This window comes from Sinohyriopsis cumingii, chromosome 2, assembly GCF_028554795.1.
Source record: "Sinohyriopsis cumingii isolate HCF-2022 chromosome 2, ASM2855479v2, whole genome shotgun sequence".
NCBI lineage: Eukaryota > Metazoa > Mollusca > Bivalvia > Unionida > Unionidae > Sinohyriopsis > Sinohyriopsis cumingii.
The window spans coordinates 38985475-39000977 of NC_142962.1; the positions used below are offsets into that span (position 1 = coordinate 38985475).

Below are 15503 nucleotides of genomic sequence, written 5' to 3' on the forward strand. Positions count from 1 at the left end.
GGAACCTATGCCTGTTAGCGCGCCTAATCCTACTGTTTTTGCAATCATCGGAAGAGCCATTTTTATCAGAGGAAGAAAAGGAAGAAATCCGCCTGTTTTGACCATGTCTCTGATGGCGCCTATGGAGAGACTCACATGAACACCGGAATTCGCTGATTTGGCCTTGGAAAATCGTTCACGCTGACCTCTAGTTAGCGATAGTTTGTTAGGTCCACCGTGAATCTGATCGTATTTCAGTGTTAATTTCATACCGCATCGCTTTGATATCGCTGATTGGAGCTTTTTTATATAACCCGGAGTCAGAGTTACACTGACGTGCTCGTATGGCATATTAATAATCGCTTAGTCTAAATTTGGAATTTGTCACATGTTCTCGACAGGAGCATCGATGACTCTCATTCTGCCGCTGAGGCCTTCCAAGATCATTGTTCTATCGCTGAGAATTACCGCAATGGCTCTTGCTGCTCCGGCTGTGTTAATTCTAGCTTTGAAATGAATATCAACAACGGATTGTTTTACCAAATCGAGATGCTCCAAGGAAAAGTAATAGACAGGATAAAGTTTATTAAAATCCAACTGTGATATTTGCAATCCGGTATCGATATTTTGATCGCGACCCATAAAACTTAGCAATCGATGATACGCGCGGGCAGTCGAATTGGAGGCAAAATCGATGGCTATTTCCTCTGATGGTTCTTGCTGGCCGTTTATTCTCAGTGAGACGTTTGTTGCTGCAAAATTGTCAAATATCATATGACTGTGAGTTTGATCGTATCTGTTTGCATTTTGAAGAGCAACAAAGATGTGTCTAGGTGCCGAAGCACCCTGTTGTGACGCAATTCGCCAGGTAAATATTCCGTTGATATTAACATCGCAGGAGTCGGTCATCGTTGTCAGCCAGGACATGACAGATTTTCCGCCTTGATTCATGAATGATAATAATTTTTCTTCCTCGAGCATCGATGGAACTATCGCTGGCATCCACAAGGTAAATTTAGTTAGTAATACCTTGCCTGCATCACCTGCACCCGCGCCTACTTCTCGCCAGATGGCTTTGTCACTGCCAGCAGCGTCTCGAACGAAAGTTATCGTGTGTTTTGCTCCGTAAATAACTTTTCTGAAATGTCTGCAAAATCCAAAAATGTGAGATAGCGGAATTGCACAGGAAAATCTTCGTTCACCGCCAGTCAACATAGCCCTTCTCGTGGCAAATCCAAGGTTGTAATTATCATTGATGCCGAGCATTACAGCAACGTTTGTGGCATTAGCATTAGCAGCGGCATTTTGCGGTATGCCGGTATTAAACTGAACATGATCAGCGCTATTAGAATTATCTTTGGCGAACATCATACTAGGACCGGCTGATCTGGTAAAATCATCCGAGTATCTCGCTAGTCCTATTATCGTTGTTGCTATATCAACATTGTCGGTAATTGATTCGATTTCTCTTCCATCGATCATGTAAGTGGTGCTCTTGAATAATGCCATGATGCCGTTGTTGACAAATCCGACCTTTAAATCAGCTCCATAGTCGGTATTATCGTTTTTCTTAATTTTTCCAACAACCTCGATATACGCCTCTGATGGAAGAAAATATCTTGTTGTATCGTGAACTTGAATTTCCAAGCGATTAGATGTATTTGGGTCAACTGCATCGTACGAGAAATACTGGAAATCCCGCACGGATGTGTCTCTGCCTACCGGCTCATCCATGTCAAACACTTCATTTGACACTTGTGCGAACATTTATTATTAAGAATATCATCTAAAACGAAGACCGCTGCCTGAAATGAAGCTTGTATTTGCAACTTCCTGCGATAAATCGTTTATTTTTTTATTTGCCGCATCGTTTATGGCTTTACTAATTTCGGGTGGCATTTCTCTGGTGCTAGGTAATTTGACGGGTTGTTTTTTGTGCATTAAATTTGATATTTTGCTTTTGACAAAATCGTAACCTTTAGTGGCCAAATTACCGATACCAGAAATGACAGTCTCACCAATTTTTCCTATTGCTTTTGATGCAAATTGCTTGACTGTGGGTCCGATTTTAGGGACTACTCGCGTAACGAGACTTTTGACAATATCGCCGAATCCATTACCGTGAATATATTTGTACACGGGCAATCGAGAGTTTACTACGCGGACCTGTTTGGGTCTACGCTGATGCTTGTGAACAATCATGTTATTTCAATTATGTTGTTTTAATCGATGAGCTCATCGACAAGTTCCTTGTAAATATAAGAGTTAATGACGCCACCGCGGAATAATCGCTGACAAATATCCGAAGCTTCGTTGATTATTTCATGGGAGTTATTTCCAGCTCGTTTTCCTCCGATTAATACTTCGAGGCGAGATACATCGTTGACAACACTGTCAGGGCAAACGGTATATCCACTTCCTGTCTTTGGTTTTAAAAATTGCGATGGTGATTGCGCTTCCTCGAATTCTTCTTTTTTATCGGGTAATTCTCTCACATCCTTTTGAAATTTTTTGAATTTGGGGTGATTAGGATCGATTTTCTCTCTCCATGAGGCAAAATACACAACGGGAACCCATTCCTCGCGGGTATATTTTTCAAAGGCTGCGGGACGTAAATATTTGCCTTTTTCGTCGTAACCGTATTTTGCAATTTTGACCAGGTCGCCTTCATTTAATCTTTGAATTCCAGTATTCGTAAAATCTTCCTCGGGTCTTCTTCCAGCGATATTAGAAAATTCCATCGGTCCAGTAATTTGAGTAGATGCATAGTTCTCAAAATGAGCAAAATTCACATCATCCCTCCTGGCTTGAGATTTACCAAATTTTAATCGGTATATTGCCTTATACCAAGAAATTCGTGAACTATAAAAATTTGATCCCACATCCGTTAAATATTGATGTCGATCATCAAAGCTGCGCCTCGCAAAATATCCGAGCTCATCAAGATTATTAGGATTAATTTTGTCTAATTCCAAATTCATTTTGATAATACCAATATCTTTAAATTTATCCTTTATATTTGCAACAGGATCGGTTCTTTTTTCCTTCTTTTCTTTTTTTTCTTCCTTTGGTGTTTCTTCTTGTCCTTCTTCTTCTTCTAGTTCTTCTTCTTCTTGCGCTTGTTCTTCTTCCTCCTCTTTTATTCGTTCTCGTTGTGCCCGTCTCCTTTGTTGTTCTTCCCTTAATTTCTCCACATACCGCTCCTTCTCATCTTCTTGTTGCGCTTGTTCTTGTTGCGCTTGTTCTTGTTGTAATTTTTTATCTTCATCTAATTCTTCAATAAGTTGACTTATCCTCAATTCTGCTTGTGTTTTCTGTAATTGTTCTCGCAGCGCTTGTTCTTGTTCTCGTTGCGCTCGTGCTTGTGCTTGTGCTTGTTCTTGTTGTGCTTGTGCTTGTGCTTGTGCTCGTGCTCGTGCTTGTGCTTGTGCTCGTGTTTGTGTTTGTACTATTCGCTCCGGCAACAATCGAGTGTGTTGCTCGATGTCTCTCGTCATAGGAATAAGCCCCTTCTTCCTAAGTTCCTTATCTTTCTTTTCATCGCCGTATGCTACCTGTTCGATCGCTCCAGTGACTGGACTCAACAACTTTGACGATATCTCGGTAATTCCATACTGAGAATCTTCGTAATCACGAACTTTTTTCTTAAATAATCGTTTTGCCGGGATGAGTTTCCTTACTGCCGCTAATTCTTCTCGCGCTAATCTGGCAGAATGAGGTTCTCCAACTCTACTAGCTTTCGGACTCATATTATTTTCAACTATATTGTTTTAATGCGAGGTAAAATTAGGATCAGCAGCCAAACTTTGCAAACTTCATCGACACCAGAATAAATTCCCCCCCCCCCCTTTTTTACTTGTCTAGAATCATTGAATTTGCACACAAAAAATTGCAGTCGGGAGTGAATTTACGCAAATTATTTTTCGTAGGAAGGCTTATTTTTGAAATCTGAGGCTTCTACGGGAAATGTTCTCGTAGGAGGCTTTATTTGGTCTGGAACGTCTGGTCTGTAGAACTTCCCTGCTGCTTGCTGATTAATTGGGATATGTCAGACTTCGCTAAATCCCAGCTTTTTGTCCACCTCTGCCATGAGTTTTTATAAGCCTCATCCTTATTTGCCTCCTTCAATTCCACATGGCCTGGGATTATTCAGCTGGCAGAGTTGATTTCTGAGATGGAGTGAATCTCAGGAAAATAATTTTTTGTAACTTCTCAGTCTGCACAGGAGTTTGATTCCCCTCTACTGCCTTTTCATGTGTACTTTATGAATGGCACTGCTAGCCCTGTTGGATATTCTCTGTTGGTGCAAACAGAAGAATGTTACAGCCCAGATCAGACATTCTGATCAGGCTCAGTGTCCTGGCTGATTCATTATCAAGAAGTGGCCAGATCCTTCACACAAAGTATTCCATCCCATTGATCTTTCAATGGATTTGTGCACTTTGTGTGCTAAAACAGCCATGGTTTATCTATGCCTAGATGGGCTACTCCTTCATCTAAGTGCCTTTTGAAGAAAGACTGTAAGCTTTTTGCTGTGAAGAGAATCTTACAAGTTCAAAGGCACTCCACTCTGAATGTGTGTGAGGGGATGTTTTGCATTTTCAGGGATTGGTAGTAACAGTATCATTCATTTGAGTGCCTTGATCGCTCATTTGGCTAACTCAAGGGGTGGGTAAAGTACATCTCAGTTTAATCCATTAATTTACATCATATGCTTTGGCTTTATTAATCACTTATTTGACCTGTGCCCTGGATGAAGTTGTCTTTGCCTGGCCTAACCTTTTCCTTTGGCTCTTTGAGTAGAAAAAGTTATCCCCCACTACAATCATAGGCTACTGCTCCATGATTTCAGATACATTTATGCATCATGATAGAGGAGAAATTGGCAATTTAAGGATTTATTGGCAATTTTAAATTGAATATACCAAAATTGCTCACCCATTTTCCCAAGTGGAATTTATTGAGGGTGTTGACATGGCTTAATTCAAATCAGTTTGAGCCCTTAGCCAATGACTCATTGATACTGATATTGTACAAAATATGTTTCTTGATAGCTCTGGCTTCAGCATGTAGGGTGAGCAGGTTGCATGCCCTTTTCAGTAGACTTGAACTATTTACAGTTCCATAAGTATTCTTATATCAAGATAATTCACTTAAACCTTTGCTTCCACAAAATAAATGGTTTATCTGGGTCATTTTGGAGGGGAGTTTGGATTTTTTTTATTCATCTCTCTCCCATTTCATTTTGCTCCTGCAGGATGCATGTTCCATCTGATCCAGATAATGCAGAAGCTTTAAAGAAGGAATTCTGCCATTTTGACAGGTGGATGGTGAAAAAGATTTTGTATTTCAAACTCTCAGATATTTTATTGCAGTTTTTTTGCCATTTCAGCAAGTACAGAGGCATGCTGAGGTTGAAAATAGAAAAGGGATGTTTGTTGTGGCTTTCCATCAAAAAAGGATGAATTAGCTATTTGTCTAGATCTAACTGACAGATATTATCATGTCACCATCCACAAGGTTTTTTGCAAGTTCCTTTTTTTTGGTCTTCCTTGGAATTAATTGTAAATTCCATACTCTCCCATTAACATTTACAATGACCATCAGCTGTGTCAGGTTAAGATCAACCTTGTCAACAATGACTAGCATATTTGGATGACTTCCATTAGAAACACATAGTTAATCATTGGTGAAAGGCAGGAAGAACTTTCTTTCCCTTCTCTTTCAGATCTCACCCTATATCAGTATTTTATCCAGCTTGTTATGGATTTTATACTAATCTTAACCTCACTCATCTTGTCGCATGGAATTTTATACTAATCTCAACCTCACTCATCTTGTCGCATGGAATTTTGTACTAATCTCAACCTCACTCATCTTGTCGCATGGATTTTATACTAATCTCAACCTCACTCATCTTGTTGCATGGAATTTTATACTAATCTCAACCTCACTCATCTTGTCGCATGGAATTTTATAATAATTTCAACTTCACTTATGTCGCATGGATTTTATACTAATCTCAACCTCACTCATCTTGTCGCATGGAACTTTATACTAATCTCAACCTCACTCATCTTGTCGCATGGAATTTTATACTAATCTCAACCTCACTCATCTTGTCGCATGGAATTTTATACTAATGTCAACCTCACTCATCACACATGCTACTAAATATTGTGCTTACAAAATCGATTTATAGCAAAGAGTGGATTTTGATGAGAGAGTTGTTGCAACTCCTCAGATTGCAAAATATGGTGGTGGATTTGATTCTTCTTCTTCGCTGTTTTATGCATCCTTTGTAGATGGACCAATGGATCCCCTTTCCCATTATACAGTTACCCTGCTTCATGGTGGTTGGCAGCATGTAGAGGTTTGAGGAGGTATATCTTCACATTAATCTTCTGGAAATGAACCCTATAGCAAATACATTTCATTTTTGGAAGGAGCTACTCTGCAGGAGGGTAATTTTCATAGTGACAGACAACATGGTGGTAGTGACCTACCAGTCAAACAGAAGGGATGGGTGTGAAATTATGCATTCTGATCTGGGACTTTCCGTGCTGGTGATTCCAATGAAAATCACGTTCCAGATGAGACACATTCTTGGCAGGCTTAATGTCCCAGCCAACTCACTGTTGATCAGGGGCCAGACTCTTCAGACTGTGTGGTCTTTAAATACTTCAGTCTTTCAGCAGATTTATGTCTTTTGTGTGGGTCCAGTGATAGACCATTTGTGACAAGGTTAAACAACAAACCTCCTCCCTTCATCTATGTAGTTCCATATCAAGAAGCTTGAACTTGAACTTTGTAACAAATAGTTATTTGGGGATATGTCCCTCTGCTGTTCTGAAAATAATGTGGAAAACAAACGGACATAAGTGCAATGTGATTCTGATAGCCCTTCTAAGGAGGAAGAGTCCTGGGTGAATGATTTCATGATCAAATGATAGACTTCCACAGAAAAATCTGTAAAGGTCTGAAACGGGATTTATCCTTGCTCATACAGGCTTCTGAACATAACAAGAACCTTGTGTAGAAAGGAATTGGAACCTTCAGTCACGGAGGGAATCTCACAAGCAAAAGACAATTCTCTTTTTTCAGGGATTGGTGAATGGTCAACATCATCCCTTTGAGTGCCTTAATCTCTCACTTGCCTAACCTTTTTGTCTGGCTTTTTGTGTACAGGTTAGCTCCTATTACTCTTAAAGGCATCTGTGCTATGATCTTTGTCATATTCAGGTATCATGGTAGAGTGGATGTAGGCCATGAGAAGGAAATAAACCTAGACCATATCAGCTCACTAGCTTAGGACAGTTGCCACCAGCAAAGCTTTCAAGTACAACTTTTTTCTAGCTCACATCATTCAAGCCATTGGATGGAGGTCAGAGTTGACTTCTTGATCCTTTCATTGAAAGGGCTGAATGTGACATGGTGGAATATATATCAGTACTGCAACAGGATACCTTCCTGGGTCATTTAGCATTTTTGTGATGACAGGGTTACTCTGTTTTCACTTGATTTGTGAGATCAAATATTTTAACCATGTGCTAACTAAGAACCATATTTCATGCAAGACCCAAATCTACTTCACATATCTAAAGTGTTCAGAGCCAGGGCAAACACTGCTGTAATGGGATGTAATTCCCTCTATCTCTAACTGTTCTTCTAATGTATTATGATTGGATAATGCATTTGAAGAAGGAAATAAATTTTAAAGTTAATGTTTCTTTGATAATAAAGGCATATCCTCCCAAGCCACCCACACATTTGCATTCCTCAAAGAGTATAGAGCATGCAAAACTACACCAGTAGTTACTGATAAATCTACATTGGGGGGTGGGTGTGCCAGTTCCTGTATATAAGGGAAACCACTCTAGTCTGACATCTACTTGTAAAGCAGATGACTTTTTTCTACCTTTGTTGCTAAAACAAGCTTACAAAAGTGTGAATGCTTGCAGTAGCTTTGAATGGTTGGATTTGCAATGTCATGGATGATTGGGTAAGTATTATAAAAGAAACATGCCAGAATTTTACTCCAAAAATTATAGTAACTCTCACAAGTCCATCTGTTCACTTACTGCCATTACATCTTTAAGATAAAATGGCATTCATAAAATGAGGTCTACCAATATCACTCTGCAATTGAAAAGTTTGATAACTGTCCTTACAGAGAGATGTTAACATTTTTTTCGCATATATATATTTTCATCACTTAATTTTACCATGTACAAATGTTTTGTAAATATTTTCAGTTAAATTTGCTCAGATTTATAGTATACATTTGATTACACATTTTCATTCAGTTCTTTTAGCAAGTTTAAAATTCTGAAGAAATTAGTATGTTTGAAATTTGATACTCATTAAGCATTGTATATGACATTTAATCCTTCAGTTTTGCAAATTCCTTTTTATGAGAGTTCTGATCATAAATCCAGGTGGAAAGTCCAATATATAATATTTAAAATAAATGTGAAAACTAATTTTTTGTGTGTGTTGCTTTCTTGTTGATAGGAAAAGACTACGCAGTCAGCAGCAGGTCATGGTTACCCCTCCTCCTTTGCGGCCCATTCCAAGTCAACCAGTTGGTCAGATGCATGTGGCTGTGTCACATGATGACACCACAGATGGAGCCATCCACTGGTTTCAGGATGAAAAAGGTGAAGAGTCTTCTGCCTAGATTGAGTGCAGGATTATGCATTTGTGTTCTTTCTTCACAATGAAATGTATTTTCATGCTGCTTATTTATTGATATTTGTTGCACCATGGACTGAATGCCATGATGTTTTTTTCTTTCTTTCTCTCCCTTAAATACATTACCCAGTCACATTAGCACTAGGAAATTACTCTGTTATCTTCTAATCCGTCCTTCCTCAGACTTACCTCTATGCATCTTAAAAATGAAGTGAAATAACTCTTACAGATTAAATTCTCTTGCTCATGCTCAGTGGCCACCCATATCTAAGATGCTACCAGTATAAACTTAGTTTGTAATTGTGAATAGTGCTTCCAAAAGAATCCATCTTCATGTAATCAATTTTGAGCATCCAAAATTTATTTTTAGTGGTATAGCAAATGCGAAGGATGATAACCTAGTGTATAATTTAGCATTTTTCCTGCTGAATTTATTCTTATGCGTGCATCCTTTTTACTGGTTGTTATTGTCCATGTGTTATTGATTAGTAAGACATGTATTTCCACTGGTGTAAATGTATTGCATGATTACCTTTTTGAATGATTTGTGTTTTTCTTTTATATGCTTCTTTGTTTTTTTTTTTCTGTCTATGATTGTAGTGATGTTAATCAGGTGCAAGAAGTGCAGATGCTTTAAAATCATGGAGTACAACCATGAAACATGATTACCTGCAGAAGTGCAGGTAGAAGGCATTTGCTCCAACATCTTGAAAAGGCAATAATAAAATACTCTTGCTCTAAATCTTCTGAACGCAAATTATTAAGTATTCATCCAAATTCAGAATCGTTGACCAGATTTATGGGGGATGTTGAGAAACCACCCCCAACCCCTAAAATGGCACCTGTGGAGATGCTTACTTCAGATCTAATTAAGCTACATCAAGCACTTCCACTGGGCTACGTTAGAATTGCCTACAATATGCATTTTGCAGCAAGCTTTGTCATGTAGGATGTCAATTAGTGAGTTATGTGAGACTAGGACTATTTTTAACCCCAGTTGGCAGCCCACTTGACATAAGGCCCTACCCTCACTTTTGCATCAACTTTGAAACAAGGTGTGCTTGATTACCTTCAGCCTTGGTTGGCTGGACCGGTCATAAGTTATATGTCATTTGCCATAAGCCCTTGATGCCAGTACATGGACATTAGTATCACAACTGACTCGTCTAACCAGCCATCAGGCCCAACACATCCAGACATGGCAGACCAGTACTTCCCAGCTGGACTACACATAATGCTGGACACGCTGTGGCTGGCCCAACTAGCATGTCCTATAGGTAGAAACGTTTTCATGCATGGTGATAATAAGGCATCACTGTACAGAAAGCTTTACTCCAGGATGCAGAGCATACAGGAGGAGAACAATCATCTACTCACCATGGCAGCCAACATGGTTTTGCCTGAAAAGTCTGATCCAACCATGGAAAGGACAGAATTCAGTTTTAAATTACCAACTGAGGAGATATAAAGAATTTTGGATCCATTTGAAAGCCCTCATTCACTGGCAGTCAGTAATACACACAGGGTTATGGCCTTGGTGAATGTTAATGAAGATGACAAACATCTGTCCTTCATAATTTTACCACAGTTATTAAAGATTGCAGAAAGTATCTGGCATCTTTTGGATAAAATTCATTACCTGTTTAACTCAAGGACTTTCTTTTCTGTCAGTCAGTTGCCTGCAGCTTTCTCATCAAACAAATCACATACTGCTGCTTATCATTTGGATGTGCGTAGATGATTCAAGAATATTACTACCATCAACACGTCTGATTCATAAAGTAGACAGACAAATGTTTTAATGCCACATTTAAATTGGTCATAAACATTGCATGAACTTCCTTTCAACTCAGCCTGGTGCCTCTTTCAATTTTTCACCTAGCTGAGAAGGCCAGAAGTGACCATGCCTGGGAATCAGTATGCCATATTGCTAAGGGAGTCAGAAGGGCTGCTCACCACATCATGGAAAATGCCTTAATGACCTCTTGATATGAACAGACATGCTTCTTCTTATCTTAAACTGTACCATACTGCGACCATGTGCTTTCACCCTTTATGTTCCCGTCTTCTGTTTGGGGTTTGAATTGAGGAGCACAGGAATAGTCACATAAGCTGTCCATGCAAGCCTCTATCTCCATGACCATCAGGGGGGCATACCAGAGAATGGATGATTGTTGTTGTTGTAGGGTTTAATACCATTTTTCAGAACAAGATAGGCCATACATGGCAGCCAGTATAAGTGGTGGAGGAAGAACCCAGTAATAACCTGAGAAAGAACCCACAACCCATGAGAAGCTACTGGCAAATTTTCTTACGTACCCACATAGGCCAAGCTTGAGACTCGAACCCACACAGATAGAGGTGAGATGGCAGTGATCCGTAATGATGAGCGCTTTAGACCACTCAGGACCTCAAATGGATGATTGTGGGCTATTTCCCAGCAACATCTGCTTCAGATACATCCCATGATCACATTAACTTTACTACCTCCTGAATCCAGCCCTCCCAAAAAGGAAAATTTGTCCCATCTACACTATTTAGACAAAGGACAATAACGTTTGTCCATTACCTCTCCTTGCTGTTACAGGTAGTGATAATTTTAAGCTTTCACTAGTGAACTGACAACACTTCACCTCCTGAAATTCATTGGAAATTTGGGCTACTTTTCATCCCATCCATTGTTATTTTCAGATGTATAAATTTTGACCATAATATGTGAATTTTTTTACCTATGCAGACTTAGTTTTTGCATTCGCTGACCACATGGCTATATATAGCTCCATTGTAATAGAATGTGTTAAAGTCTATGTTTGCAAACATTGTCTATTTATTTATCATCCCTGGTATAGTGTGTGTCTGGCATTCTTAACACAGTTAACTATGCATTTCTTTTTTCTCTCTCCTTGCTTTGTCATTTCAGAATCAATTATGATGACCAAGTATGCTAAATGCAAGAAATCAAAGCCACCAAAAATCTTATGACTTGTGTCATGCGTGTATAAAGAGTACTTCATTTGCTAAGTGCAGGATGTGTGCTAGTTGTTCATTAGTTCAATAAAACCTGCAAAAAATAGAATTACATGGAAATCAAAAGACTGAGAGTACTGATGTTTTGAACATTTACCCTATACCAGATTTGTAGCCAACCTGGTGGAGGGTGCCATTACATCTTGGGGAATGGAAGAAGCAGTGAGTTCTCTTCCACCATCCATACCATCTCTGGAGTTACATGTGCATAGTTTGGTAGAGTAAAAAATGACAGAGTTGACTAGTTCTAGCCAATTTTTCCTCTTTGTTCCATCTTCTTTTGGCAGATAGGATCTTGGTCATAACAAAGACCTCTCTGACTTGTTGTCCATATTTGAATTGCATAGGCCTAAATCACTCACATTTTTTCCGTAGAAGAATCTTTTTTTTCTTTCCGTAGTGGAATCTTTCCTGGGTTCTGACTTGGCTGAATTCAGACAAATTCTAGCCTTTAGCCAGGGCCTTGCTGAAATTTCTTTCATACAAAACTTGTTTCCTGAGAGCATTTATTTTGGCATACAGAGTCAGTGAATTACATGCTGTCACTGTTGACCAGCTTGCCTTCAGTTTTGATCTTTTGGTTCGGTAGTCTTTATGATTCAACCTAGTTTTTTCACCAGGAATTGGTTGCCATCAGTGGGAAATGTAAATCATTATACATCCTTTCTTCTGGTTTGACATGACCCAAGAGGCTTTCAGTCAAAACCCAGTACATGGTGTCAGACCTTATCTGAAGCAGACTGCACCAGTTTGACAAGCTCAGAGACGGATCTCTCTCCCAGTAGAACCTGGGGAAGAAGACATAACCCATCAAGCTGTCTCATCATGTTTGAAGTGGGTCATATGCATGGCTTACTCTGACATAACAGGAATACAGAGACCCCTCGTGAAAATTTCTGCCAGTAAGATAAGAGCAATATCTGCAAGTCTTGCCTTGACCGTCATATCGCTATCAAAGATTTTTGTGTTGAGGCCATCTGATGGCATGTCCAGCGATCTCCAATTTTATCATCCATCTTAAAAATCTTGTAATTGCTACTTCTCCAGGATGGATGGTAGGTCATATCAACATGGGATTTTACTAAGAACTCCTTATGATGTCTGATTGGTCCAGAATGTGAATGGTGCCAATGTAACATTGAATATACCTGCCGTGTCAGCATTATTGAAAATCTAGTCACTACTCCTAAATGGGAAGTCATATCAACATGGGTTTTTTATCAGAAGACTTCTTATGTTGTCTAGTTGGTTTTAATAATAATGATGATGATCTGACATCTAATATAGCCACCTATAAATTTTTGCTGTTGCTACAGCTGCCGCCATTGGGGTTTCGCCAAAAGATTTCTTATGATATCTTGATGGTCCTGACTGAAAATGGTGGTGTAGATATTTCATCCAGAATGGACACCATGTAATGCTTTTTCCATGAGCAGGACTGATTATCCTTTTAAGAGTAATTTTGTTTCTTTATAATTTGAGCTTGTATTATTCTAGTGGATTGTTTTTTACAGCTTTGAGTATCAAGTAATAATTAGTGTTGGATTTTTAGTTACCAGTTCTAGACACCAGTTTTTATAGGTACTATTTTTTAATTATTCCAGTCACAATGCAGTGAAGATTTTGTCTTAAATCAAACACTTTCAGTATATATATATATATATATATATATATATATATATATATATATATATATATATATATATACACACACACACACACACACACATCTGACATGTCAGGCAGATCAAAAGTTTTGACCAGACATTATTCGTAGGATATCTGAGGTATCACTATTCCAAATTTAAAAAAACAAAACTGTTTAGCCATTTAATTTTAAAATAAACACCTTAACAAGTAAAATTAAAAGTCTAAGCTTAATTCAGAGGTGACAAGGTCTAGTTTGCACTTTGTTTCTTTGTCAGACAAGCAGTAGAGGTGTTGCTAGCTAAGTTTGTTTGGTCACTATGATTTTCCAATTGCTTAAACACTGTATGTAGACAAAGTACACAAGAGAAAGTAGACATGAAAACTTATCTACTGGACTTTTTTTTATTTAAAAAAACACCTGTAATTTAACAATTGCCTCATGGTCTGTACTGTAGAATTTTTGTTTCAGCAATTACAATGGATATGATGCATTTATTTCAAGTGATTTGGGAGCAGACATTTTTTTTGCGAAAAACATCTTGGCCAAACCCTCCCAGCTACTCACCCACTACCTTGAGATGAAGATTAAACTTTGATCCTTTACATCATCCCTTCACACCACATACCTTTTTACTAGATTGTATCTTGCTGTGTCAGCATATTATACATTTTAAACAAAATACCTGGATGTTAGACCAGAATTAAGACAAAAAATACCTGCAACAACTAATTTTTATTACACCCCCCCCCCAAGACTTATTTAGGGACTTGACAAATAAGACTTCACCATCTGACTTTACCAGGCATACTCATTTATTAGCCATTTGTATGTTTGAGGTAGTAGGTCTGCTTGTCGTGAATCAACCTTGCAAGCCATGGGTAATAATTTGCAATGCTCCTTTAGCACAGCAGGTTGCCAGTGCTGAGATTTCCTCAATAATACAATATAACAATCTCCTTCACATTTTTGAAAACACGTTTTGTCCATCTATACATGTCTGTTTTTGGAAAAGAAATTTTGATTGGTCCTGTCAAGGTTATGTTGGGTCACAGCGGCAAGAAAAATATACTCAAGCTACCAGTGATTGGTTAAGCAAATTTATGCACACACGTACAGTAAAGACTGTTTATTATGTTCTTGAATACAACATCTCCTTTGTTACAACATTTAAAGTTCAAATTCCCCTGCCAAATTCCTAAGTAATGTTTGAAAGGCTTTGCTATAATGTTTAATTGAGTAGAGAATTTGATCTGTGTGGTTTTTTGTTTAAGGCTTTGTTATAATGTTTAATTAATTGGAGAATTTGATCTGTGTGGTCTGCCTGAGAAAATTAGCTTAATTATCTTTTTATCATCTTTCATGCTGAAGCTGGATAAATAATGGCAGTCCTTGAAACAATAAAGGTGCTCCATAACAAAAGCATGATAATCACATGTCATTCATAATTATTCAAACACAAAGTCCTAACAAAGGTGTCAGGTAACTAAAGCATGATAATCACACCTTAAAAAAAAAAAGATTTTGTTTTGTACTTTTTTGACTTTATAATTTAGACATATCCTTTAACTATCATTCTTTACCTGCATGTTGACTAAATGAATACAGTAAATCCTTCTTATTCATTTTAAATTTTGACTGTTGTGAAAATGTCTGAAAATTTGATGGTCAGAGAAAGAAAAGCTTTTTATATAGACACAGAGCTATTTAACATTTGCATGTCATTGGAAAATATATCAACCAAAAAAATCTCAAATTAATAGAAAACACCTGACTATTGACAGTTTCTTTCCATCCAGATAAATGAAGGACTAATTTACCCGTTGTGATGTTTCTGAACAAAGGCATTTACACATTTTATGATGCAGTGGCTTATACATGTACATGTATGTTGATACTTTCATCAGATGGTAAAATTTACTGGTTCATCATCAATTTTTTTGTGATAACTTGTACTTATATAATATTTCTTGAACATTTTAATACTGTTGAGTTTACTGGGCAAACAGAAAAATCTTATGGGCAACCAGGTTTTTAAAGTGGTTGCCCAGGGACAACAATATATTTTCAGAATTTTTCTATCCCAGGACTCTCTAGTCACTCTGTAAAACATTCTTTTGTCTGCAGCTTGAAAAAAACTTGAAATGACGATAGA

General features: G+C 38.0%; 1 protein-coding gene across 5 annotated transcripts in view; it reads left to right on the forward strand.

Moving 5' to 3' along the window:
• LOC149804684 (pecanex-like protein 1) overlaps window positions 1-15503 on the forward strand; it is a 160589-nt gene that overhangs the window by 50575 nt on the left and 94511 nt on the right. For 4 of the 5 annotated variants that reach the window (XM_089943005.1, XM_089943031.1, XM_089943022.1 and 1 more), the window contains 2 exons: window positions 5237-5302; window positions 8494-8639. In XM_089943005.1, the coding sequence (XP_089799131.1) occupies window positions 5237-5302; window positions 8494-8639 (212 nt within the window). The remainder of the gene's footprint in view (window positions 1-5236; window positions 5303-8493; window positions 8640-15503) is intronic. The other variant, XM_089943014.1, reaches the window with a different exon arrangement.